This window comes from Zalophus californianus, chromosome 6 (assembly GCF_009762305.2).
Source record: "Zalophus californianus isolate mZalCal1 chromosome 6, mZalCal1.pri.v2, whole genome shotgun sequence".
Classification (NCBI taxonomy): Eukaryota; Metazoa; Chordata; class Mammalia; order Carnivora; family Otariidae; genus Zalophus; species Zalophus californianus.
Genome location: NC_045600.1, coordinates 60,230,143 through 60,257,479, shown reverse-complemented (window position 1 = coordinate 60,257,479; position 27,337 = coordinate 60,230,143). Strand labels below are relative to the sequence as shown.

At 37.0% G+C, this 27,337-nt stretch overlaps 1 protein-coding gene and 1 long non-coding RNA gene across 16 annotated transcripts in view; one reads left to right on the top strand and one right to left on the bottom strand.

The window, feature by feature from the left end:
* The window catches only part of LOC113909497, a 222,955-nt gene that overhangs the window by 65,111 nt on the left and 130,507 nt on the right, over positions 1 to 27,337 (top strand). The gene's annotated exons all lie outside the window — the stretch shown is intronic.
* LOC113909496 (MAP3K12 binding inhibitory protein 1) lies at positions 4,282 to 27,197 on the bottom strand. Of its 14 annotated transcripts, XM_027570742.2 has the most exons (11): positions 27,010 to 27,129; positions 25,291 to 25,397; positions 23,199 to 23,318; positions 22,512 to 22,575; positions 21,203 to 21,427; positions 21,026 to 21,122; positions 18,245 to 18,310; positions 17,849 to 18,001; positions 12,826 to 12,923; positions 6,822 to 6,860; positions 4,282 to 4,893 (listed from the first exon to the last, which is right to left on the bottom strand). In XM_027570742.2, the coding sequence occupies exons 3-11, from the start codon at positions 23,213 to 23,215 to the stop codon at positions 4,786 to 4,788; spliced, it is 867 nt and encodes a 288-aa protein (XP_027426543.1). In that variant the 5' UTR covers positions 23,216 to 23,318; positions 25,291 to 25,397; positions 27,010 to 27,129; the 3' UTR covers positions 4,282 to 4,785. The 14 variants fall into 14 exon arrangements, with proteins under 14 accessions (XP_027426543.1, XP_027426540.1, XP_027426541.1 ...); XM_027570739.2 differs by lacking the exon at positions 25,291 to 25,397 and having other exon boundaries at positions 27,010 to 27,197; XM_027570740.2 differs by lacking the exon at positions 25,291 to 25,397 and having other exon boundaries at positions 27,055 to 27,192.

The window sequence follows — 27,337 nt, the reverse complement described above, 5'->3', positions numbered from 1 at the left end:
TTGAAGAAGGATGGCAATTATTGGAAAACATTTTAATTTTTAGATTTATAAGCAATGACAATGACTAATCCAATAATTTTTTCATTTCCACATCACTTAATTCTTTTCAGTCACCTTTGTATACATAGTTGTCTTCAGCATTTTTCATCTTAGGAACTATAAAGTAAATTTTGGTGCATAAGCATCATAAAAAGTGAAAGAATACAGCCACACCACCCATTTAGCAAAATTAAATGGTGCAGGTCCTTGTAAAATTTGCATGATGAAGCCCATCCTGTTGAATAAGTGGATGAGAATACCAGATTTTCTAATTGTCCTTAGAAATATATGGTTCACTCCTCCATTCTTAAGTTTCAGAGAACTGATTTAGAATCACGGTCTGAGATTTTGCTTGCCTGGTCAATCTCATCAGCATCATTAGGGTCCAGAGTACTGCCCTCTGTCTCTTTGCATTTACCTTCTGATTCCTTTAATAATTGTAGAAATTCTTCTGTTAATTTCCTTCTACTTGCCATTATAGTCAAAACAAAGAATTCTAAACTGTTAACCATAATCATCAAAAGCCTTTAAAAAAAAAACCAAATTCTAAAAATGGTGTCTCTCCAAACTTTTATATCTTCTTGAAAGATAATGCAGTACTTTGGGCAATGCTATATGAAAACTGAAGGATGATCATTTATTTACTATTACATACTATTACATTCTTATAGGGGATTCCATCATTTTCCATTTCCTTACTATTTTAGTCTTTTAAAGCCTAGTTGGAAATAATTGATTCGTAATGATTAAATAATTCCTGGGATGATGAAATAAAATATTTCAAAAGATGTAGGAAGAATTAAATCACTGAGATCCCATAATGTATCTTAGAGTTATAAAAGGGTCCAGTGGACCTATATGGGAATTGAAAGATAAAAGTTTTTAAAAAGCACATTTTCTCTTTATCCCTTGGAGAATATTAAGACTAAAAGTCATGAAATATCAATCTTTATAAAGTTAGGACTGCTCAGAAAAAGAAACCCAGAACTAAAATTTTGTTCAATGGGCCCATGTAGTATCTCAGATAAAGTCATGGGGTCTGGGGGTGGAAGTATTTCTTAAGAGAACTAAAAACTTTATAAAGGGCCTAGATCAGAGATCAGAGATCAGCAGGGGCAGTTTCAGCCCATGCTTTCTTTGCTGAAAATGCTCCTCATCCCTCAAAGGACTGGGTGCATGTGGACCTCTTTGTTCTAGAATATCCTAACTCAGGCCACAGGTAATTGGTCCAGGGGTTGACAGTTTTGAATACAAATTCCTTTTTTCAGATTTTGAATCATAATAAACAAACATGGGGCACTGGAGCTAGAGGTAGGTCAGAGATAGCAGTACCACAGACCCCAAAGTCTTAAGCAAGACTAGATTGCAAAGCAGCAGAAAAGAAGACATTTTCAGAGAAATCAAGCTACAAGCAGAATGAAGTAGATATTCAGAATCCAGACAATGCGACCCAGTGAGGGTGAGATGGTGACAAAACCTGGCTGAACTTCCTGCAATTTGAATTTTTGTAATTCTTTATAATACCCCCTTTATGTAAGTTAGAGTTGGGTTTCTGTTTCTTGAGAATGACAGATCCCTAAAACAGAAATTAGTGCCAGCAGTGGGATCGCAAGTAATAGACTCTGAGTGCAAATGAACTAGCTGTGGAGTCAAGGCAGAGGGATGGGGTAAAGGCAGGAGTGACAGAAAGGATTCCCTATTCCACGGAAAACTGGTAGAATGGAGGTAAGAGATGGCAAAATGGCTAAACAATTGTATAAAATCTCTTGGCACCCAAACCACATGTCAAGAAAGGCAAAGCTTCAGATTTAAAAGTTGTCAAATGATGGGCGCCTGGGTGGCTCAGTTGGTTAAGCGACTGCCTTCGGCTCAGGTCATGATCCTGGAGTCCTGGGATTGAGTCCCACATCGGGCTCCCTGCTCAGCAGAGAGTCTGCTTCTCCCTCTGACCCTCCCCCCTCTCATGTGCTCTCTCTCTCTCAAATAAATAAATAAAATCTTTAAAAATAAAGTTGTCAAATGTTGAAATGTAGGAGTGTTAGGTTAATTCCCTGTGTACATGATTAAAATGCAGTGGTGAAAAATTTTCTGTACCAGGTTGTCTGGCTAAAAGCAGATAGGGAAAGGCAGGAATTATGTATGTTACTTAAAGGGAAGTCTTTCTACTGAGAGTGTTGAAGATGAGGTTCAGATACTCCCTAGGAATTTGGAAAAGCTCAGGGCTCAGGAGCCTAACAACTGAAGGTATCTAGCAGTAGCTAGAATAGTCTGGGAAACCTAGCCCTTTTCTGCAGGATAAACATGTTGATTACTATCAGCCCTAGTAAATCACTTCCTTAGACCGGAATGTAATCTGTGGAGGGAAGGGATTTTTAGGGGTAGACTGTGGAAGAAGTGCTTTCTGTTCTGCAGCCTTTTCCCACTTTTCTCCTTATTCTCTTGAGGACAGGGCCATAAGAACAATAGGTCTAAGAAGAGCTGAATTAACAAAAATCCTGAGGGAATGGTCATTAGGTAGCCTGGTAATTAAGGAAGCAAGCTTACCCCCACAGAAATTCCTGGCATTGCCTTTTAGTCAAGGATGTACTCAAGAGCGATTGAAAGCTCACTAAAATTCTGGAGTAGTTATCATTAGAAGAACCTTAGTCTTGAACAAGTACCTATACCAACTCACAGCAACATGGTGTTTAGTCCTAGTCTCTTCTGGAGGCTCTGACTCAAGTAGAAAGGAAGCTGGCCCCAGACAATACTTACTAAAGTGGAGAGGTCGACGCGAATGTCCTTCATGCCTGAAGGACAATGGGAAAAGGAAATCCTTCTAATGGACAGATCCTGGGACCGTCAAGGCATGATTTAGGAACTTATTCTGCTGCCAAGAGGGTCAAGAAACAGACTCGGGACCTTTATTATTTAGGGGCAGACTAGTGACCAGTATTTGATCCTTTTTTCCTAGGTTTTTTCCCTACCTCTAAGTCAGCTTTTTTAATCGATCATTTTCATTGACGTTTTTCCTATTGTATTTTTGGCGTAAACCCAGAGGAGGCCATTCTGGCAGGGTGGTGATTATGGTAACCAGATGGGGACTGAGCAGCAGCCACTTGTAGCTGCACCTAGAATACTGGATCACGTTAGGCAAGACTATGTATCTTGAAGGATGAGGTGTTATGCAGAAAAGAGTAAGATGTTAGTGGAACTGACCTAGTTAGTCCACATCCACTTCCTGGGAATGATTCCAAAGCCATTTTTACCAGGTGGACACCACTTTCAGGGCTTCCACAAATGGTTGTGCAAGGATGTGTGCATACTGCCTATTTCTATGAGGTCCTGCCCCATCATCCTGGCCACAACTGACTGAGACCAATGATCACACTGAGTGAGGCTTCAGTCTCAGGAGCTGAACTAAGAGATACAAGAGGTAAGGAGCAGTCAGTGGAGTTGTGAGGTTCTAGAGTTGGGTTCAGAGTCTGCATCATGGCAACTCAAAGGCATGAATGCCAAGACTATGGAGACAGGGCTAACATGTTACCCTGTATGGAGGAGCAGTAATGAAGAGGCTTTCAGAGAAATCAGTTCACAGAGAATAAAGCAGACACATAGATGCTTAGGTGTGAAAAAGAACAAAGGAGAGAGACAGGGAAAGAGGCACAGAGGAAGAGGGCGAGCAGAAAAGAAGGAAGGTAGGGGATAGAGACAGAACTAGACATAGGAACAGCCAGAGGCAAGTGCAGACACAGAGAAAGTTATGAACTACTGGTGACCTCCTAGACACCACAATGTCCAGCTATTCTTCCTGCAATTAAATTCCAGATTTTGGATTCTTTTTTACAACTTCCAGTTTACAGGCTATTTTAGGTAGATTTTCTGATTCTTGCAGCCAAAACAATTCTTGACCTAAATATCTGCTCCTTGATTGTAGCTGCATCTTATTAAATGTTTAATTTGCAACTATGGAAATACATATACTGCCTAACATAACTGGGACACTGTAAAAAAGTGAGGCTTTCGGAGAGAGGGACTGTTTGTAACATCTAAAGACTTTCAAAAACAGACTTGGTTTTATACAGTAATAATAGCTAACATTTACTGAGCACTTCCCTTGGGCCAGTTTCAAAAGCTGTGCATGAATGATCTCACCTGTTCATGACAACTCTAGGTTTTGCTGCTATCAATCCCATTCTGCAGATACAGAAATTAAGGCACAAAGAGATTAACTTGCTTAAGGACACACAGCCAGTAAGGGAATACAGGTGGGATCTATTGTTTATTTGCATTAAAATTGACATTTGAAAAAAAAAGTGTATGCAGTCATTTAAATTCATTTCAGTTGATAAATATTTGTTGAATGCTCTTATGTACAAAGTATGGATTTAAACTAGTAAACTGGTTAACGGTGATGTTACAAATATAAAGTCCTTTTAAATAATCACTATGCAAAATAAATCTTCCTTTCTGTGGTACATACACACACACACACAAAGATGTGCTTTCAAATTAAGTTTTCCAATTTCCAAAATACCTCCTTTAAAACAGAAGGGAATACATTCTGACAATTATGTTTTTAATGCCTTAACCATTTCAAAATTCACTGGAATATCTGAAGATAACTCTGTGCAGGCTGGACTCAGGTGAAAAGAAAGCTTGACTTCAGAAGGAAGTCTACACTGATGAATACATATCCATTTAATTAACTGCAGTGTACGTTACATGTATATAAAAAAGTCAAATGACAAGAATGAGAGGAGTTTTTCACGGAAGGTGGTGAGTAGCCAGGGATTCTGCTTCTCTTGATTTTCTGAGCAGGGCTTGTTTGAGGGCACTAATTTTTTCATCAAGTTCAGCCAGTGAATAGTTCTGCTGTAAAGAACAAGAATACAGATTGCTGAATATGACTCTGAAGTATCTTAATGCAGACAAAGTGCTAAATGAACTATAACTATTTAAAATATGGTAAATGTCTTTTTTTTCCTTCATGAGAATAATTTTTAAATTGAACTATATATGTTGACTATATCATAAATTTAAAGGCATAAAACAATAAAGCTTAAATATTTCTTACTTTCTTTCTCTTTCCTAATGACAAAGCGCTCCTGGACCTCTTATGCTTTGAAAGGATTGTAAAAATTTTTTCTTTAACCTACTATTCTCATAATCAATAGTAAAAAACTTTAGGATTAGCTTAATTGCTGGAAATTCTTTTGATGGGTCAACTGCAATCAACTACCTCTCCTGGAAAAAATGGATGCTCTCAAAATTTCCTCAAATTTTACAATTAAAAAATAAGTAGTATGTTACTCTTAAAAAATAAATCAAAGGGGTGCCTCGGTGGCTCAGTCGGTTTAAGCGTTCTGCTTTCGGGCTCAGGTCATGATCTCAGAGTCCTGGGATGGAGTCCTGCATGAGGCTCCTTGCTCAGCGGGGGAGCCTGCTTCTCAGTCTCCCCCTGCTTGTGCTCTCTCTCTGTCAAATAAATAAGTAAAATCTTTAAAGAAAAAAATATTTTTTTTTAGTTTTCTCCAACTTAAAAATTTTACATTACTGCCATAACAGCTACCAGAACCTCACTAATTAAGATTCAACCTAATTAATATAGTAGTACTATGGACAGTGATGGGCTGAAGTCAACCTCTGCCAAACACTTTTTTTTTTTTAGTGTTCCATGATTCATTGCTTGTGCATAACACCCAGTGATCCACGCAGAACGTGCCCTCTTTAATATCCATCACAGGCTAACCCATTCCCCCACCCCCCCTCACCCTTTTTTGATTTAGATGCTGCTAGTTAGTAGTGTCAGCAAGTGAGGAGGGGGAGGGGCGCCTGGCTGGCTCAGTAGGTAGAGAATGCTGCTCTTGATCTTGGGGGTCCTGAGTTCAACCCCGAAGTTGGGTGTAGAGATTACTTAAAAGTTGGAGAGGGTGGGCTGGGTCGCTCAGTCGGTGAAAGGTCAGATTTGGTTTCAGCTTAGGTCATGATTTCAAGTTCGTGATTTCAGGGTCCTAAGATCAAACCCCAGGGGCATAGGGCTCTGGGCTCAGCAGGTGTGTGTGTGTGTGTGTGTGTGTGTGTGTGTGTGTGTGTGTGTGTGTGTGTGTGTGTGTGTGTGTGTGTGTGTGTGTGTGTGTGTGTGTGTGTGTGTGTGTGTGTGTGTGTGTGTGTGTGTGTGTGTGTTTCTCTCCCTCCCCTTCTGCCCCTCCCCGTGTGTGTGTGTGTGTGTGTGTGTGTGAGATTCTCTCTCCCTCCCCTTCTGCCCCTCCCCGTGTGTGTGTGTGTGTGTGTGTGTGTGTGTGTGTGTGTGTGTGTGATTCTCTCCCTCCCCTTCTGCCCCTCCCCGTGTGTGTGTGTGTGTGTGTGTGTGAGATTCTCTCTCCCTCCCCTTCTGCCCCTCCCCGTGTGTGTGTGTGTGTGTGTGTGTGTGTGTGTGTGAGATTCTCTCTCCCTCCCCTTCTGCCCCTCCCCTTCTTGTGAGCTCTCTCTCAAATAAATAAATCTTTAAAAAAAGGGGGGGGGAATTATCTCAGCATTTTATTATTTTTCAGCATTTTGTAACTGATACTTTTGCTACAAGTAACAGCTAGACACTTTTATATTTGACCCCTCTGATTCCATGCCCTTGAAATAAAATTATTTCTTTAATTCAAATTCATAAATTTATACTGCCCTTTTTTTTCAGTCCTAAATGCCAGGGTATGATCTAAAAGCAACCAGAGCAGTAACTTTTATTGATAAGAGAGGTATAAAACTAATCAAACTACTTCAGAAGCCACAATGAAAATTCAGTAACTTACTTGAGGTGGTTGAACTTTTCTTCTTTTTCCAGAAAAGCTCTAGATTAAAAGTAAAAAAAGTAAGTAATCAATGCTTAGAAAATTGAAACAATTTTCCTTTATAGAATACTAACAAAATATGGAGAACCCTGGCAGAAACACAGCCCACAACTCTCCACAAACACTAGCTGCCACTGAAATCTGTCTGCTTGTATCTTGGAGGGTACCCTCCAAACAATGATATTAAAAGTACACAGTAGTAACATCGAAGCAACATGCTCCTCCTGGCTCCTTCCCAGCTTCTAATGAGGGTTAATTATGGAAGGAGATGCTCTGGGGGGTTTTTACTTAGTTTCCTTTTTTATAGCCTTTCATCCCAGAATACTGAACAAGTGAAGTGAAGCAGCATTAGACAGAGGAAAACACAATTTAGAGTCCCAGGCCAAGGGGTGCAAAGACACACATGCACACAGACCGCTGACTAATGATCACTGGTTATCTGTGCAAGTGTGCTTCTCCGTGGGACTCACGGGAATGCTGATCGTACCCCCACTGGTCTTGTCAGTGACTGGAATGGGCGTGGGCCCAGTTCTGGCCAATGGGTAAGAGGTCTGCTGGGGATTAGGGGGAGAGCTTCTGGAAAAAACTTCCTCACTTCTAAGAGAAAGCCCTCAAAGGAGGCAGTTCCTCTGGACAATGCTGTATCCAAATAGGACACCTGAAAGTAGCTGTCTTGCCATCTGCCTGGGGAAAAAGCCAACACCAAGCAGAACTGGGGGGGGAAAGGTCCCAATTCTTTGACAACCATGATATTTAGCCAATGAATCCATTACTGTGAAGGGTGTACTTATGCTGAACTTGCTACTTTATAACTTGCGCACTCTTTAAGCCAGTTTGAGTTTAAACGTCTACAATTTAAGCTGACAACATTCTCACTGATATGCTGCCGAGCCTTTTAAACCCTGACCAAATGAGTTTTTTTAGATTTTGTTCTTAGTCTCACAGAACCCCAAACTTCTGAATGGCAAATTAGTATTTTGGTACATTTGACAAAGAAACTGTCAATGTAGGTGGCAAAAATTTTCTCATGAACATTTCTGACCACTGAGATTTAGAAGAGAAGGTAAAAATTCACATTTCCCTTTGTGTCAGAAGGTGTTTCAAAGAATTCCAAGGTGTGCCCCTTATCAGTAGTTACAGTAAGTGGGAAATCATTAAGTGTTGGAATTATTAAATATGGGGGGAAAGGTGCTTATATAAACAGGTTCCTTCCTTTGCCAAACTGAGCTGGATAGCTGTGATGGGGCCCATAGGGAGGTAAGGGCTTAATGTTTAATTTTGGTCAGAAGACTCCTCAGTTTTCTACCTTACCAAGAGGTGCCTTTTTACATGTACCAGATTAAAATATACTTCCCCCTGTAAAAAAATTAATTAAATAAAATGTACTTCTCCTTGTCTGCCCAAGAATTTAGTCTATACGATATTGATAGTTTCCATGTCACTGAACAATCAGATTATTATAATATCACAAAACCAAAGTAAAAAGTATCAGAATGAGGAGAATAAGGACATCAATGATTCAGTAACTTGGAAACAGCAAAATGGGGTCTTTGGGGGCTTATTTTAGGTGTAGTGTCTTAAGTATTTCTTCCCTTTTGAGTCCCATCCCACCACTTTGATTCGGATCTTCATTTCTCCCCAGTATGGACAATGATATGTTTCCTAAACTCTCTTCCCTGATTCTAATCTCTCTCCAACTCAGACTTCATAATGCCACCACATAGGAACCTAAATTATAGGTTTCTCTTTCTCAAAAACTTAATTGTGCACTAGTGATACTGGCAATGCAAACTGGTTAGTGTGGCCTTCAAGGCCCTCCAAAATACATTTGCAATTTAGTTTTCCAGCCAGATCCAGCTGCCACCTCATGTTTCAGGCCCACCATGCACTTGGACACGTACATGGCCTGTGCACATGCAGCTGACTCCCCTCTCCCTATTCTTTACAACCAGGAGTTACTATTATAGACTAGAGCTAAGATTCCACCTAGTCAGTGCTTTGGAACAAAGTTAACACACCTTCAAAAGTCCAATAGTGAATTATCAGCCAAACCCTATCCATTCGCACATTTATTCAGTGCCTACTACGGTCTATATGTTCAAAGATGAATAAGACACAGTGCCTGCCCTTCAGAGGTCCGAAATATAGTGTGGAAAAACAGATGTGTAAACATATAAGTGAGAAGTGCTATAAAATGAACAAAGTGCTATAAAAATGTACTTGTGAAGCATATTATATTTACTGTTTCAAGGGTCATAATTTAAAATCAGTAAGTAATTCTTTGGAAATACTCAAAGATTGTATGTCTTAAATAGTTTATTAAGTGATGCCCTTAAAAATTTTAAAACATTACCACATTCAAATCTTTCCATGTTGAATGTGAACAGTAAAGATCTTTCCAACTGTTACATTAAAAGGTGCAACAAAATACTAATCTTTGTTATACTTCCTGCTTTATATACATTTTTTTTTTGGAGTTCTGGGTCCGTTTCATTACTGAAAAGAACTTCACATAGTCTACTTTTGTATCTTTGTTATAATTCCTGCTTTATATACATTTTTCTGGAGTTTTATGTCTGCTTCATAACTGAAAAGAACTTCACATAGTCTATTTTTGTTCTATGAATCAAATACAATTTCCGTATTTTTCTGTTAGCTTTTCCCTTTTCATATGCTGTGCTTCAGTGTTACCCATAACAAATCTTTATTCAACTACGAGTCTTCCCTGTGTTTAGAATTCACCTACATGCAAATCTGAATTAAACATATTTCATTTAAAATCTTTTCAGAGTTCAGAATTCAGTTTCTACAAAAATTCAATCCTTAAGAAATTTAACGGGCTTAAATTTCTCTTACTAACTTTAGAAGCTAGAAGACTATACAGCATATGTAGTCTTTTCTGTACACCTTTGAAAGATATGTAAAGATATGTAATTGCCATGTGTGTCCTCCCAGCATGAGGATGGTGAGAGTGATAAATAACATGCTATGTCCTCTGCAGGGTGTGTGTGTAACTCCTCTCATACTCATGGACATTCCTACGTTCCTAGTGCTGGATCTATTGCAAGCAAGGAGTGCAGGAGCTGAAGACGGCACCTTCATTCTATTACAGACGGGTGAGGGAGTGAGATCTTCCTTCCCTTTGGGCCTGTGCCATATTTATTCATAGACCTTGAGGACAGAGTTAATCTGAATGTTTAAACCTTTTCAGTGTTTTGTGCTTCCTTGTAGCTCACTATTAACTTGGACATGTCATTTCCAATACTAATCCAGAGTGATCCTTCTAATCAAATATATATTGTTTAATAGAATTAGAAATATTTTTTTGAAGTACCAGTTTTATCACAGGTACGGCAACCTAACACATCCAGGCCAATTCTGTTTACATTTGAAATGCTTCCTGCTGCTGAACAGTCTACCAAGTTGTAGACTTTAGGCCTCTGATAGTCTTAGTGTTCTTCCCCATTCTCTGTTTTAACTATCACCTCTACACAGACTCTCCCAGTTATACAAGTCCTACTCTTGAAAAGCTTACCTGATGGTTCTATCTGTATATCCTGATAGGACTTTAAATTCATATTTTCTCCCCAAGTATCTCCTCCTTCAGATTTTCTTATTTCTGTCAATGATGGTATATAATTTTTCCAATCAGAAAGTGGACTCACCCTTGCTCTATGTCTCTTTCCACAGCCAATCAATTATCAGTATTTGTCAACTTTATTTCCTATCATCTCTTGTGTTAATCTTTTCTATTCTCACTCTCTTATCCTTCGTTTAGGATCTCACTTCACATCTAAGCTAGTATAATACTGTCTCCTTAATCTTAGTCTCTCCCTTCTCATTTACCTTCCAGAACAGTATTAGATAAATCTTCTAAATGATTTGCACAAGTTACCTCCCTGCTCAAGTGCTTTCAACAGCATTTAAACTTAAAATACTTTAAACTTCCGGGTATAGCATTTAAGGTCCTCTATAATCTGACTATTCTACCTCTTTAACCAAATACTCTAAACATTTTATGCTGTCTATAAGAGATCCCCCAAAACAAGATTATGATTTGAAGGGCTGTTCTTTTGTTAACCAAGTTCAATAATAGGTAGATGTCAAGCTTTGTAAGTCAAAATCAAAGAGATTAATGAAGGAGCAAGATCTCTCTGGAGGTATCTAATACTAAGATACTCTCTTGTAAGTTCAATTCTATGTTAACAAGGACTATATTAACAAAGTACGAAATTGAAATAGAAAAATAACCTGCTAGGGATTACTTAATGAAGGCAGCTTGAATGGGAACAATATACAGTAGACTGTTACAGGAAAAAGCATAAAGTCTTTATCAAGTTTTCTAGGAAGATACATTCAAAGAATAATCCTAAAATTAGAAAGACCTTTGTAATTATTTAGTACAACCAAGAAATCTTCTAAATTAGACAACTAAAAGCCAAAGGAACTTTGTGACTTATCTACATTTATATAGCTACTTCATACACGGTTTCTGAAACTAACTAAATGCTAGTAGTTACTGAGGTTTTACCATGTGCTAGGCAGTGTGCTAGGTGCTTGACTGGTATTATCTCACTTAATCCTTGCTTCAACCCTTAGAACTTTAGTAAACCTCATTTTACATTTGAGGGGAATAATCACTAAAACTCTTTTTCTCTCTAAATTTTTGATCTTTGGGTTTCACTGCTCACATTTGTTATGTAACCTGCCTTCTTCATCTGGAAATACTTCTTTTCTGTACCTTACTCTAATACCCAGTTTGCCACTTTGGAAAAACTGCTGCTATACCTAAAATAATTTTAATTATATTTTTACCAGTGACTTATAATAATTCATGCTAACATGAGTTATTTTACATAGTTTTTGAGATAGGAGTTTTAGTAAAATTTTCACTAAAAATTTAGTGAACTGGGTGCCTGGATGGCTCAGTTGGTTAAGCAGCTGCCTTCGGCTCAGGTCATGATCCCAGGGTCCTGGGATACAGCCCCACGTTGGGCTCCTTGCTCAGCTGGGAGCCTGCTTCTCCTCTGCCTGCCGCTCCCCCTGCTTGTGCTTGCTCTCTGGCTCTCTCTGTGTCAAATAAATAAATAAAATCTTTAAAAAAAATTAAAATTAAAAAAAAATTTACTAAATTAAAAAATTTTGTTCACTTTTACATTATTTAGTTCTTTCTAATATGGCGCTGCTTAAAAAAAAAAAAAAAGAAAACCAAAAATAAAGTTTAAAAATATGCCCCCCCAAAAAAGAAAACCAAACCTCAGAAAAGGCAGGTGTTATGTATAATCACCCCAAAAAACTGAGGAAAATAACACAATGACCTCAGGATCACTTGTCTAAAACCTGCTGATGTGACAAAATAGAGACTTATCAGCACAACATTGTTTCTTAATGTCCTTGGAAAAGGGGATAAGAATGAATGAATAAATAAGTGCTAGAGTTGAGGAATTAGACAAATATTGACTAGTCTTTCAAAAAGTTTGTTGGTTAAGGTAAAGAAAAAGATAGGGTGGCAGATGGAGGTGTGTGTTTGTCTGGTATGGAAGAGAAATGCAAACATGTATGAGCTGAAGGAAGGAGTCTGTGGACAGGGAGGGATTAAAGAGACAGAAAGGGTAACTGACAGAGCAGGGTCCCAGAGGAAGCCTTTGTTCTACAAGATAGCATGGTCATAGTGACAGGATTGACAACTACCTAGGCTGATTTATTATGCCATGGAAATGGCTCAAGTTCGAGAATTTGGGTAATATATAATAAAAGTACCCCCTTTAAAATAATTACGAGTCTATATATAATACTTGGAATCACAATTTTTTAAAAAAACTAGGTAACTCCCTACATAGGACTATGTTCATCATCGAATTATTAAAACGGTGTTTCGCCTGTAGCAGATAAATTACTGAACTGTGATACGATGAAGCATCGTAAAATAAACAATATATATATTTTTAAAGACACTTATACTTACTATAGATTGAAAATATTCAGGAGAGATTCCTTCCAGTTCAAGGATTTTATCCTCAAGTTTTTTAATTCTCTGATAAATGTCTCTTGGCACTGGACCACCTAAATACATTAAGAAAAAATTCTGAGATACTACTGAATAATTCTTCTTACAAATTTTATTCTTAAAATACCATGCAGGCAGGGGTGCCTGCATGGCTCAGTCTGTTAAGCAGATGACTCTTGATTTTGGCTCAGGTCATGATCTCAGGATCCTCGGATCGAGCCCCATGTCGGGCTCCCTGCTCAGCCAGGAGTCCGCTTCAGGATTCTCTCTCCTTCTGCCCCTCCCACTGCTCTCTCTCAAAAAAACAAAAACAAACAAACAAAAACATGCAAAGAAGATACTTACACGGAGGAATGGGAAATATTTAAGCTTGAGAAGATAATGAACAAGAGTAAAATGAAATGAAATCCTTAGCTCACATTTTCAATATTATACATTATGGGGTATATTATTCTATTGTACCTCTCCTCAAGCCCCATTTATGCTTCCTGTTTTGCCAGGAGTTTTATTTTATGTTAAATTCATTACAAGCTACTGAAGAGTTCCTGTACAGAAACAATTTGTACTTCTGACAGATTTTGATAGACACTTGGGAGGAGAAAAATGTACAGGGACACCTAACAGTTCAATTCAGTGACTGCAGTATGTCTTTATCACTTTCTTCTATTTATATTTCTCCTTACATGCCACATTTCCTCCTTTAACCTAAAAGAATATTAAAGAGGAGCTTTATCATAATTCTTAATTAACAAACTTTCTGTGGAGGGGGAAGATAAATTAAGGTTATTCAAATTTCAAGGTTATGATTGTATTCCAAATCCTCTTATTTCTTGCACCACAATGTGACCATTCTGTCTAGACCCCCACCACCTCTCTACGGATACCACAACCTTCAAATTGGTCTCCTTGTTTCTGCCTTGCTCCCATAGTCTATTCTCAACACAGCAGTGACCCTTTTAAAATGTAAAAGTCAGATAGTGTCATTTCTCTGCTCAAACCTTCTAGTACCTTTGCATCTCACTCAGACTAAAAACCAGAACCTTTACTTACAGTAGTATCCAAGGTCCTACGCAATTTGGACATTCTCTCCACACCCTTATCATTCTAGCCACTTGATTCCTTTTTTCTGTTATTCAAGTAGGCCAAGCACTCTCACATGTGGTTTCCTCTGCCTCCATATTCACAAGGCTTGGTCTCACCAACTTTAGGTCTGGGCTCAAAAGTTACCTTATCAGCAAGGCCTTTTCTGACCACTCTTTAAAAAATACCAGTGGTGTTGGTGGGAATGCAAGCTGGTGCAACCACTCTGGAAAACTGTATGGAGGTTCCTCAAACAGTTGAAAATAGAGCTACCATACGATCCAGCAATTGCACTACTGGGTATTTACCACAAAGATACAAATGTAGGGATCCGAAGGGATACGTGCACCCCAATGTTTATAGCAGCAATGTCCACAATAGCCAAACTGTGGAAAGAGCTAAGATGTCCATCGACAGATGAATGGATAAAGAAGATGTGGTATATATACATAATGGAATATTATGCAGCCATCAAAAGGAATGAGATCTTGCCATTTGCAACGACGTGGATGGAACTGGAGGGTGTTATGCTGAGTGAAATAAGTCAATCAGAGAAAGACATGTATCATATGAGCTCACTGATATGAGGATTTCTTAATCTCAGGAAACAAACTGAGGGTTGCTGGAGTGGTGGGGGGTGGGAGGGATTGGGTGGCTGGGTGATAGACATTGGGGAGGGTATGTGCTATGGTGAGCACTGTGAATTGTACAAGACTGATGAATCATGGATCTGTACTTCTGAAACAAATAATGCAATATATGTTAAGAAAAAAAAAGAAGAAGATAGCAGGAGGGGAAGAATGAAGGGGAGTAAGTCGGAGAGGGAGACGAACCATGAGAGACGATGGACTCTGAAAAACAAACAGGGTTCTAGAGGGGAAGGGGGTGGGGGGATGGGTTAGCCTGGTGATGGGTATTAAAGAGGGCACATTCTGCGTGGAGCACTGGGTGTTATGCACAAACAATGAATCATGGAACACTACATCAAAAACTAATGATGTAATTATGGTGATTAACATAACAATAAAAATTATTAAAAAAAAATACCAGTGTTACACGCCCGCCCCCCCACTGCAATCCCTATCCTTTCTCTAATTTTTTTCCAAACCATTACTACTACTGGATAGTTCTATGTTTTATTTATTGCCCATTTCTCCACTTTAATGTAAGCTCCAGGAGGGCATAATTTTGTTTTGCTCATTGCGTATGGCTCTGCAGCTTGTGCACTGCACAAACCTAGGAACCATCAGTTCACAAACTAAACAGGTGCTCAATATTTACTAACTGAATGAATACATAATTAGATAATCATTATGCAATTAAAGTATATGGGCAAATTTTCATATCAAAAGTATCAACTTGTTAAATACAAAAAATCTAGAAGTAGGTTTCTTTTTTGAGAATGTTTACCTTAGAATCTGGGTCATTCTTGCTCTTGAGTAAGGTAAAATGAGTAACTTATTCAATTGACTTTGCTCTTGCTGCCCTCTTTACCTAGAATGCCCTATGGCTCACCTCTGTATCTTTCAAGAGCCAGTTCAAACTTCACTGATTCAGTGAAGCACTGCCTAAAATCTCTTCACATGGAGGCTCCTTGTGCCCCACCATACGCTTCCTTCATAGCCCCCATAACATTCCACTTCAATATTATTCTTTCTTCCAGATTATAAAGTTCTTGAAGCTAGGGACCACAACTGTATCATTTTAGTATCCCTTGTGTCTAAAATAGCACTTGGTACATAGCAGGCATTCAAAAGATATTTTTCAATTAACTACCTGATATTATTAGACTTTTATATATAGAGAGAGAGAGAGCGAGCCCGCGCAAGCCAGGGGAGGGGAGAGGCAGAGAGAGGGAGATGTGGCGGGGGGGGGGGGGGGATCCCAAGCAGGTTCCATGCCTGGTGTGCAGAACCTGATGGGGCTCAATCTCATGACCCTGAGATTATGACCTGAGCCAAAAATCAAGAGTCGGACGCTTAACTGACTGAGTCACCCAGGCACCCTGATACTATTAGACTTAATAAGCCAATCCATCCTTTTTTCAGTTTTTTTTTTAATCCATTTAGTTATGGGGGAGGGGATTAATTTTTAATGCTAATCTCTTATTACCCTTGAAGTTTTACTCAGTCTCATCTTCTTTTACTTCCACTCAGCAAATACTCCAGCTAGACTGGACTCAGAAATTCCCCAACCAGATTTGTGTGCCTCAGGGCTTTTTGCAGATGGTGTTCCCTCTTTTTGGAATAATTTGCTCCTGCCTGCTGACAAATTCCTACTAATCTTTCAAGGGTGCAAATGTCACTTCACCAGGGGTACCATCTCTTGACTTCCCCTGAAAGAGGTGAACACTAACTTTGTGTACCCACTGTACTTTACATATGATCTGAAAAGGTGAAATGAGCAATCGTTCATTTAAAAACTCCTGAATACCCGTTTTGTGCCAGACACTGCACTAAGCACAAAGGTAATGAACATGAGTTTGCTCTCGCAGACCTTACTATCTATCAAGGGAAACAGATATTAAACACACACAACTGTGATAACTGCTATAAAGGAGGGCAGGGAGTACCAGGTACTACTGAGACTACATGAAAAGGGAGTCCATACCAGTCTGGGATCAGGAGGGGAAAGTGTGGGCAGGAGAGAAAGCCTTGGTGCAGGCCCTAGGACAGCAAAATGAGTGGGAGTTGGGAAGCCCAGAGATGGGGCTGGAACTATAGATGTAGATCATGCTACTTAAAATTACAATCCCCTCCCATCTCAAGCTCCTTTCTCTTCTCTTGGTCAAGCTGCTTTTATCTGTAGCTCTTCTTGTGTAGCATATAATTTATATACTAGAATTTTTGTTCACATGCATTCTCAGTGCCTAGAATAGCACCTGGCTTATAGTAGGAACTTAATACCTATTTGTGGAATAAATGAATAAATACTAAGTTTGGTATGCATACAAGGGTAAGAGGAAACCATGAAAGAATTTTTAGCTGGGGAGTAGCAAGATCAGTAAGATCAGAACTTCAGGAAAAGCAATTTGGCCACTGGTACAGAATTGGTCTCGAGGAAGAAATCTAGTGGCAAAGTAACCAGCTGATATCCTTCCATCAGTCCAAGGCAGAGAACACAGTGACTTCAACTACAGTAGTAGCTGTGGAAGTAGAAAGAAGTAGGTAGATCTGGGAGATAATTAGAAGACAGAATCAACAGGATCTGGTGACTAAATGGGGAGGGAGACTCAGGCTTTGCAGCCAGTTAAGACTGAGGTTTGATTTCTACTCGTCATTACTACCTTGGGCATGTTGCTTGAGCTCTCTGAACTTAGTTTCTTTATCTGACAATAACAGCACCAACAACTCACAAGGGTACTGAGAGTACTGTTAAATATTAAGTTAGTTGACATGTATTAATACTTTGAGAGTGACTGGCACTTAGTATTATTCAATAAATGTCAGTTCACTTCCCCTATGGCATTTACGGATTTATATGCTTATTCTGACTGAATAGATCCTTGAGGACTAAGATCACACTTAGCAATACTTTGTACCTAGCACAGTGGGTGAGAAGAATGAGACACAGTCGTGGTTATGAAATTGGTGGCAGGAAAAAGATTACATTAATTTTCAGCTGTGACTTAATAAACTGAGAATGTCAGGACCTATTTGGAATCTATTCCCATTCTACTAACAGTCTCAAACTGGTGAGAAGTTTAAGAGGAGGAAGAAGAGCATAAACACATGAACTGTGGATTCCCTGAGAGTAAGGACTATGCTTATTCATTTTTGTACCAACCAGAACAATGTTTTGTACATGGCAGATACTCAATGAAAATTTTGTAACTAAATAAATTGGAGTTTAACTACTGACAAAGGTACATTTATAGGGCACCGACCAGCATTCCGCTTACCTGTCTGCAATCTCAAGTGAGCCTCAATATTTTGTAGTCGTTCTTCGACAGCCTGATTACCACAATCTCGGAGCAAGCTGTTATGTTTATGACCTGACCCTTGAATTCCTTCAGGTCTAGTCTGTGGTCCATATGTATTCACAACTCTAGAAACTAAATTAAGAAACTTTTGAAATATAAATTTAATAGGCTTAAAAGTCAGAAATTCTATCTCCCTAACAGTACCTCATATTCTTTTTATAAAGACCATCTGACCATCAAGCCAAGTACAAAGCCAAGACTTTTTATTTTATTTTAAAATAAACAAAATTTAGATAGGAAGTGATTTCTACTTCATTTTGCTTATAATCTAGAATAAGCTTCTGACAATGATGAAGATATGCAGTGGATACTTACCTTTTACATGACTTTTAAATCCCGGGTAAGGAGTAAAAACGGCATCAGTTCTTGCACAACTGTTTTCTTAGGAGAATTTAGATGAGTATAAGTTTAAGTACATTCTTAACTTTAAATGTATGAGATTTTGACAAATTTCCAATACATAGTAACATACTAATAAGAGAATTATCATTTTAAATAATAGTAATTAAATCACCATCTCATACAGGATAAAATATAGTGAACTTTCCCCTCTAAAATTTATAATCTTTAATCTTATCTAATTTTCAGATTTGCATATAGAAAAGTCCTTAGCATTAAATGGCGTAATTTAATTTTTAATAAATACCAATATCCCCCCCAAACCATCTGGGTCTTTGGAGAAAATACTTTATATTTTATAGAGAGCATTTTAATTCTAAGCCAAAGAGACATTATTCCCTTTATTTTATCATAGAAATAAATAGAACTCATTACTTTTCCTGAAAAACCTTTTTAAAAAAATTCAGCATTTTAGTATTACTTACTGATCAAATTAAGGATCATCTAATAAAAAGGATTAATTATACATTTAACATATTTTTATTTCAGAACTCCAAAGAGATCTTGAAACCTCAAAAATAACACATACTTTTCCACTTTATTTAGGTTTCCAGTGCTCATTTAAAAAAATCTCTAACAAAAAGCTATCTCTCTTTCCAGACCACTCTTTTCAAAAAATGCAATTTTAGGAAAAATAAGTTGTAAAAATTTGTTCCAATTTTTTTCTAAGTTGAAAGGTATAATTTTTTTTTCAAATTAAGTTATCAACAAATAAATTACAAACCCAGGGGGAAAACTGGAATAATGCTAACATAATATAAAAATGTTTCAAATATTATAAAGTATTTAAAATGACATTAAGTAAAACCATGCATTGCAGTAAATTTCCTGAAAAATTCTCCTGATTTATAATAAAAAATAGATGGTAAAAGAGATACTGAAAGAAAATTTTTTTTTCCCCTATGGAATTTAAAAAAAAAAAAACCTATTGTTTATACTTAAGTCAGACTGACAGGTATCAAAGGAATACACTAACACATTACAATACATTCATATTTTTTTCAGTCTAAGTTTCCTTTATAGTTCTGCTGACAAATCAAATTATGTGAATGTAATTCCAAATTCATCTTTTATATATAGATACTAAACAGAATCATTTTCTTTTTCTTTCCTTTTTCTTTTGAGACACATCAATATACGTTTAAAGGGCCATGACTTCTCCATTCTCTTTTTACCATCTCACGGGGCTAAGGGTTAAAAAAAGAAGCTATCATCCGTTCCAGAGTTATATTCCAAGTATATAGATTAACTGACCCATCAGTGAGAAATTCAGCATGGTGTGAAGATAGTGAATGTATGAGTGCTAGTCCCTCTCCACAGCAATTCTTGCTAGCACTGTTTTGAGCCAGCAAGGGATTGAATGGGCCAAGGAATCCTGCTGAGCATTTCAATTCTTGTCAATTTCTATCCCCTGGAGGTTTATAATAATAGAGTTAGCAGGGAGAACGAGGAATAACATTAGTGACACATGTGCTTACTCCCTCAACAAACCCCTTCTCATGGGTTGCTTGCAGTTGGATGGATTGTAGTATCTGAGATTATGCCACTACTGTACCTGTTCTGAAAAGCTAACAAGAAAATATACTAAGTCTAGAGATAAGCATGTATAATGTTAATAGCAGAAAAGGCTGAATTTAGGACCCACTTGAGCCTGTATTATTTCATTATTAAGAGAATCAATGTACCAATGTAAGAGTCAATTCTAGGTTCATCTGACAATTCTGTATTCATAATAATTAGCTAAGAGATGTTAGAGGCAACAAGAAAAATGTTCATTCCAATTAGGAACTCTTCTCCATAATTTTTTCTAAGAACTACTTGTTCTGATTATTACTATGATGCCTGAGTAAGATCTATGCCAGTGTTCTGCAGTATTCTGTAGCATATCTGCAGATCTGTAAATATACCATAGCATCAAGTAAAGAGGAAAAGGAGAATCTGATGAAAAACAGCAAATGTATACACTATGAGAAAAAGGAAAAAAGCATTAAGACACCACAGTCTTGATGATAGACTGCTTTTATCGTGACAGAAAACATTTCAAAAAGCTCAGGAGTAGTGAGAAAACTGCTCCCTCTTGAGGAGTATTAACTTTACTAAGTTTACTTATATATTAATACAATTTCAAAAGTACACTTACAGGCTCGAAATTTATGTAACTTAGTTCCTCCTTATTAGTGAGACTGAAAAATGCTGCCACCCATACTTCATCTTCTTCATTTCCCAAAGAAACCTTAAAAAACAATCTTCACCTGTGGTAAATATTAGCCCTTTTATGTCTGCATTTATTAGATTTTTGCTAACCAAAATGAAACCCATTTTTTTTGAAGATTTTTATTTTATTTTTCTTTTTATTTGAGAGAGAGAGCGAGAGAGCACAAGAGGGGGTAGAGTCAGAGGGAGAAGTAGACTCCCTGCCGAGAAGGGAGCCTGTTGCGGGACTCGTTCCCGGGACTCCGGGATCATGATCTGAGCCGAAGGCAGCCGCCTAACCAACTGAGCCACCCAGGCACCCTGAAGCCCATTTTTGCAATATAGTCTTATTAAATAGAATTTCTGCTGCCTTAGTTTCTAAATAAACCTGTGAAATAAATTGTGATTTAATGTTATTCATTTTTAAACACAAATGAAAAATCAGAGCAACTCTAAAAACTGTGCTTAAAATCCTTTGAAAATTAACTTCTTCCAAGTAGTTACCTTGATTACAATCAATAACATTGCAAAATTCCCTGACGTTGTTTTCATTGATTTCAGCTTGCTTTCTTTCAATAAATGCAGATATTCGTCTGTCAATCTATAAACGATAACGCATGTTTTAACAATTTGAGCATAAGATTTAAAATAATATTCCCCCCCCAAATAAAACCTTCTTACTTCAGCTTTTCCAGCCTTTATTTGAACTACTTCTGGATCAAAATGGATCTGTGTCTTTTTCACATCTCCTAAATCACAATCTTTGTGCTTTTCTTCCTCTTGTAGGTCACTAATGGGAAATTTGGCATTTACTTCATTCTTGTTCCCCGTTTCTGTTTTTTCTATCTCTCCAACAACAGTTGTATTCTCCTCTTTAATCAGAGGCTGAAGTTTTGCTAAAAAAGGCTGAGAAGAACACAATTCCATCTGCAGAGGTTCAAACTAATCAAAATTAATTATACATTTAACATTTATATAAATTTCTGCTAAGTAAACACAATATTTAGTATCAATTAACTACATATAAAATGTTGGCATATCAGGATACATAGATCTGATCACATGTCAGTGTTTGCTGTTCTCTGCTATTGTGACATTATCATTTGGTATAAATCTGTTAAAAAAAAAAGAAAGAAAGAAAACCTAAGTAAATTTAAAATTTTCTTTGAGGGAATCATTCTGTCACTCATCTTCTATTTTGTGCCAAATCAAAGCCTCAGCCTCTGGCACCAATGCCACTTAATTAACATGTCATTCAAATGCCTCCTCAGAACACTAAGGCTTAGTATTTTTCCTCCTTAACATGAGAGCCAGTGCTCTCACTCAGCAAAGCCCTGCATTATCACTGTATCACTGGAGATTCTCCACTTGAAACTGCAGTTGGCCAAAGTGAATGAGAGAGAGCATAGACATGAAATATATAGGTGTTATGCTGAGTGAACACTCAGGCTTTTCCTGACATGGCAAGACATCTTCTTAGGTCATGAAATTAAATTTTTAAAAAGAAAATGAACAAGAAAAAAAAAAAACTACCAAGTTCCACAGCCGAAAAGAGATATATGCCTATCACTATACTAGAGGGGGTTAAAAAAAAACAAAAAACAACCCTATTGTATAATGTAAATTATACTACTCAGCCCCCCTCCTCCATTAATCAGGCCTCAACTGAGTTCTATCACTCATTATTTCTGTCCTTTAATATTAGGGTTAACTATTTCAACATGAAACAGTTAAAATTTCCCATAAAGTCACTGAACAGAGGGCTAAAAATTAATGTTTATTCCATTAATCAAAGCATACCCATACTTGTCAGTGTTCCAGTTATTTTTTCATACCTGTAATTTTGCTTCCGTTGTTTACTCTACCAGGTACTCTTCTGAAACCTTATAACATCTTAATAGCAGTAAAATGGCCAATCCAAATAGTTCTTCCACTCACCTTTTGACACTTTGTATTTTATACTTTGATTAGAGGTAAACTGCAAACTTACAATTACAATTGCAGAGATGTTCAATTGGAAACCAGCAAGGTCATAATACTGTTCAATTACTGAACTGAAATATTAAAAAAATATAGCAGTACTATTTTAAATAATTCAATGTTGATTTCTAAAATAGAGGATGAATTATTTCAAACTGTTAAGAAAAAGAAAAGATAAAATAGTGACTGGCTACTTACTAAGATGAGACATTAATGTCACAGAAATTACTTTCTTTTTAAAAACTATGCTGAAACTGTTTAATTGCAATAGACACTCCAGGATGTGTCATGCTGGGATAATGCCACTTCTTGAACCACTGAAAGCACTCCATGAGCCTCCAAACTCACCCAAGGCATGGAATCATTATCATAGCATGACACACACCTGCCGTGTCTTATTGCTTAATTATAACCCACCATAGATGCAACTGTATTGAATTTTCAGTGCAAGTCTAGAATTGAATAGAATTGCATTCATTCAGTCTTCATAGCCACATCGGCCTATTGAACTATATTCCTGAGACTGTCCAGATCGCTATATAAATTAACAGATTTGGATCTAAAGTGGCTGAAGTAACCTTTTATTGATAACACTATTAATACAGTGGTAAGAACTGACAAATACTCTAGCTTATAATTTAACTATAATTAATTTCTATTCTCAATACTGACTTAACATTTTTAACAAGAAATTTACCTGTAAATATAAAACATGATGCTCAAGTGCACTAAAGAGCAAAGCGGGCTGGAATGCCGAGAGGCTCTGGAGCTTGTTCCAATCGATTGTAATTTTCACCACATCATCTCTGAGGTTAAGCTTCAAAGGGGCAAACCAGCAACATCACAAAAATTACACGATTAAGCTGTGTATATGGGATGTCACAAAAATAATATTTCTTTAGAGTAACATGCCTATTTAGCTCAAAGTTATCAGATTTTTAATGATACATTAAAATGCTCTACCTAGTTATCATTTTAAAAGGCCAAGAAAGGTGTAATTTTCATAGAAAAAAATGCAATGATATCTCATTCTAATTCTATTCTTGGGTCTGTGTAATGGGACCATCTTACAGGTGAAACCATCCACGAAAGATGGAAAGATGAGGCTTTTTTGATACTTCATTATCTAAAACCTTTGGATGAGGGCCAAGTATTTCTAGCTCAGAGCACTAAACAGAAGGGGCAGGCACATTTATGAAAGTTCTGATATAAACATTTCTTTTTGTTAAATATGTACACAAAGACATAACTGACATATATCATCACTATTCTGATGTTTTCTGAATCACATTTTTATTGCTTTCAACTTTAACCTATTTTAAAATAATTTAAAAATCAACATTATTCATACATATTATAAAGCCTAGGGATAAATGGCAACATGTTTATCTACTTTAAATAAAAAACTAATCTAGCTGTGGAAATCTGAAAGTGAAAAACAGTCTTCCACAATAGTGAAATAAATGGTCAGAGACTGAATGGAATGGCTAGATCTTTCGCTAAATAGTATTTTCTAATACTTGTGAGGGCTTGTCATATAAAAGTTCTTATAAGTTGGCTATGTGTGACCTATTAGAATAAATTATATACAGAAAACTACCAAGAACCCAAATATAAAATTAATATCAAAATCAGTGAAAATCTTAGAGGGAAAGCCTCCGTCTCTAGGCTTTCAAGTGAATAAAAGTGAACCTCCATAAACTTTTCTAGGTATATGTGTTTATAGCATACTATAAAGATATGCTGCATGGTAGAATTGTTTATTGTTTTTTTCAGAAATCATTTATTAAAAGTCATGTTTTCTACAAAATAAAGGCAAGTATTACATTAGTTCAAATACAGATGTTATGAGTTGTGATTATAATAAAACAAAAAGATGAATCACTGTACAAAAAACCAGAGATCCAAAGTTACCAAAAGAGGCACTATATTGAATACTGTATGACAAAAATTTACCACCCTTTACATGAGACAAGAAACATTAAAAGTCTATATCAGATAAGTATAAAGAAATAGGAAGTCTTGGATAGGCTGCACTGGCAAAGATTAGTTTATAATCACTAAGGTTTTACATTAAGATTACTGCATTAATCTTAGTTTATATTAATGCCCATAAAAATTTCATTAGACAACAACTTAGGTATGGAAGTAAACTATTACTGTACTTCTACAGTCCTCTAAGACTGTGAAAATCAGTTGATAACAAATTTATGAATAGAGTTTAGGGATAACACAGACAAATCCTCAACCAAAGTAAAGCATCAAATTTTCTAGAGAAAATAATAACTTACAGAAAATAAATCTTAATGTTGGGATCATATTCTTTCAATTTAACATAATTATGTAAGCCTTTCAAGCACAATTAAAGGTACTTGGTTTTTTTTAAGAAAACCACATAATAATGATATTAACTTTAAAATTATCCCAATATATCCAACTATTTATTCAACAAATTCCCTATTAGTAATATGAGTTCTATGCATTTTTACTCTTTATACTTGTAAACCATTCACTCAAAAATGTATTAGTCTGACATTAATAAGGACTATTTAAATATGCATTTTCAATAAAAACTTAAATTAATATGAAAATCCAAGCTAACAATAAATAATGCTTCAACTTGGTAAAATGAGCCATGCAGAGGCAAGCAATAAGGTTAAAACCAGTAAATTTGAAATCTGGGATACTTTTTAACATTCAATTTTATGTTTCCTATTGAGGAGAGCCAACAATATAATGATACTATGCAGAATGAAATTAAGCATATGGAAACTTTTTTTTAAACTTACATTTAAAAAAACATCCTGTAAACTTGTTGCAAAAGTAAATAGTGATTTTCCTCCAGGGGCAATTTTATAAGTATTGTGGCTTTCATTCTTATCTTTTAACAATACATCTCAAAATATAAAGAGTAACATCAAAATGGTTAGTATTTAACCGATGAGACAATGATTTAATTTTTTGACACTCGTATAGATGGCTCCTTCACTGTGTCACGTTATCTTTCCAAATATTTACTCCAAACATTTTTGACAGGTGACATAACTTTAATCATAAATATGTATTAAAATTTGTAAATGAGTTTTAAAAATTCAATATGCAATATATTTCAAAAGAAATGTTTATTTCTTAATGTTACTTTAAAAATATCTCACCACTGAAAATAAAACTTCTGTAAATTATAGGTGAGCATAAACTTTTTTCATCCTGACATTAAAATACAAATAAACCTTAAAATTCCAATGTCCAGGACATAAAACGTTCTTAAACCGTTAAACCATTACAGCTGTTGGGTGATAAGACTAAAATATCAATGTCCCCAGGTCTTTAAAAAATTTTAGTAAGTCCATGGCAAACAACTGAGTTCAAAAGTTACAACTTTTAGCAGATTCTATTAATAATTGTTCTGTTACACCAAACAAAATTTTAACTTAGAGTAATGCTTTTTTTAAGGCACGACAAACATACTACAATTTTAAAAATACTGAAATAACCTTTTAAAAAATTTATTCTCCATCCACCCACGGCTTTTAAAAATAATTTTTTTTTACAAATCAGACAAATGTTCTGCTTTCATAAAGTTAACATTATCTTTGACATAAAAGTCTGCTGTGCCTACTACATGCACTAGTACCGACCCCATAACAAACTTTTAGAGCTGGAAAATATTCCAAGATACAAGAGAAAAGATTTCCTTTTTAAAAGCAAACAAACTTATTTTCAAGTTGTTTCTCATTTATAGTATGCTTTGCATTTTACTTCATGAAACGAAGTAGTGAGTTGATTGGAATAGAATGTAAGGAGTACTTTTATTTAAGTCCAATTTATTATGACATTTCTGCAGAAGCTATTTATCAGCCAGTTAAATTAGTTAATAATTAAATGATTAAACAACAGTTCTGATGCAAACTGTATCAACCATGGATAACTTATCCAACTTTATGCAAGAAGTATTTACATTAATTCCTTTTATTTTCCTCCCCATATGAAAGGGTAAGAGATGCACACAACGACCAGAAGGAAAAAAAGAAAGAAACCAAGTGACTCCTAAAAGCAAATCACCCAAAAAAGGCGGGCAGAGCTTTTCCAAAATTCTCAGGCCGTACAAACCTATCAATTTCTATAATGAATTCACTGAAGGAAAGGGGATCGTGAGCGCCAGGCACCTTCCAAACCCACAAAGCTTTTTTACACGTTCATTCTCTCCAAGCCAGTTCTTCTCGGAGCGGGTTTTTCACTTACACTACGCTCTCTCACTCTCGGGGAGAAGAGTTGCAAGGAAATCTGATCTGCAACCCATCCTGAACTAAGCCCGTACGGCCATCCTCACTCCGACCGCAGACTGCTGGGCTCGGGCTCCTCCTCCGGCCTCAGCTAGTCTCTCCCGATCCCCAGCAGCCCTCCACAGCCCCCCGGCAGCCCTCCGCAGCCCCCGCCTCCGCTAGAGGAAAAAAGGGGGGAGGGGCCGGATAGTTCCCACACCCCTACTCCCACAGATCACCACTCACTTGTCCCACCAGGCTATGCAGAGAGCGAAAGAATTCGCAGAGCACCTCTTGGGAGAGATTGGGGCTGCAGCTCCGCTCCAGACTCCTGTCACCATTGCTCGAGCGACTAAGCTCAGCGGCAGCGGCCATGACACCTTCGCAGGCTACCCCCGCCACCACCAAGCTGTGCTCACAACCCCCCTTCCTGCTTTCGTCGCTGGCAGATGACGTAAAAAACACAGCGTCTCATTTAGACCGGGCCTTTGAGGACCACCTCTCGTTATGACTGACAAGACGGTGCACCAATCAGGTGCAGCTATATCGTTACTCCAAGGACCAGGAGCCGGTA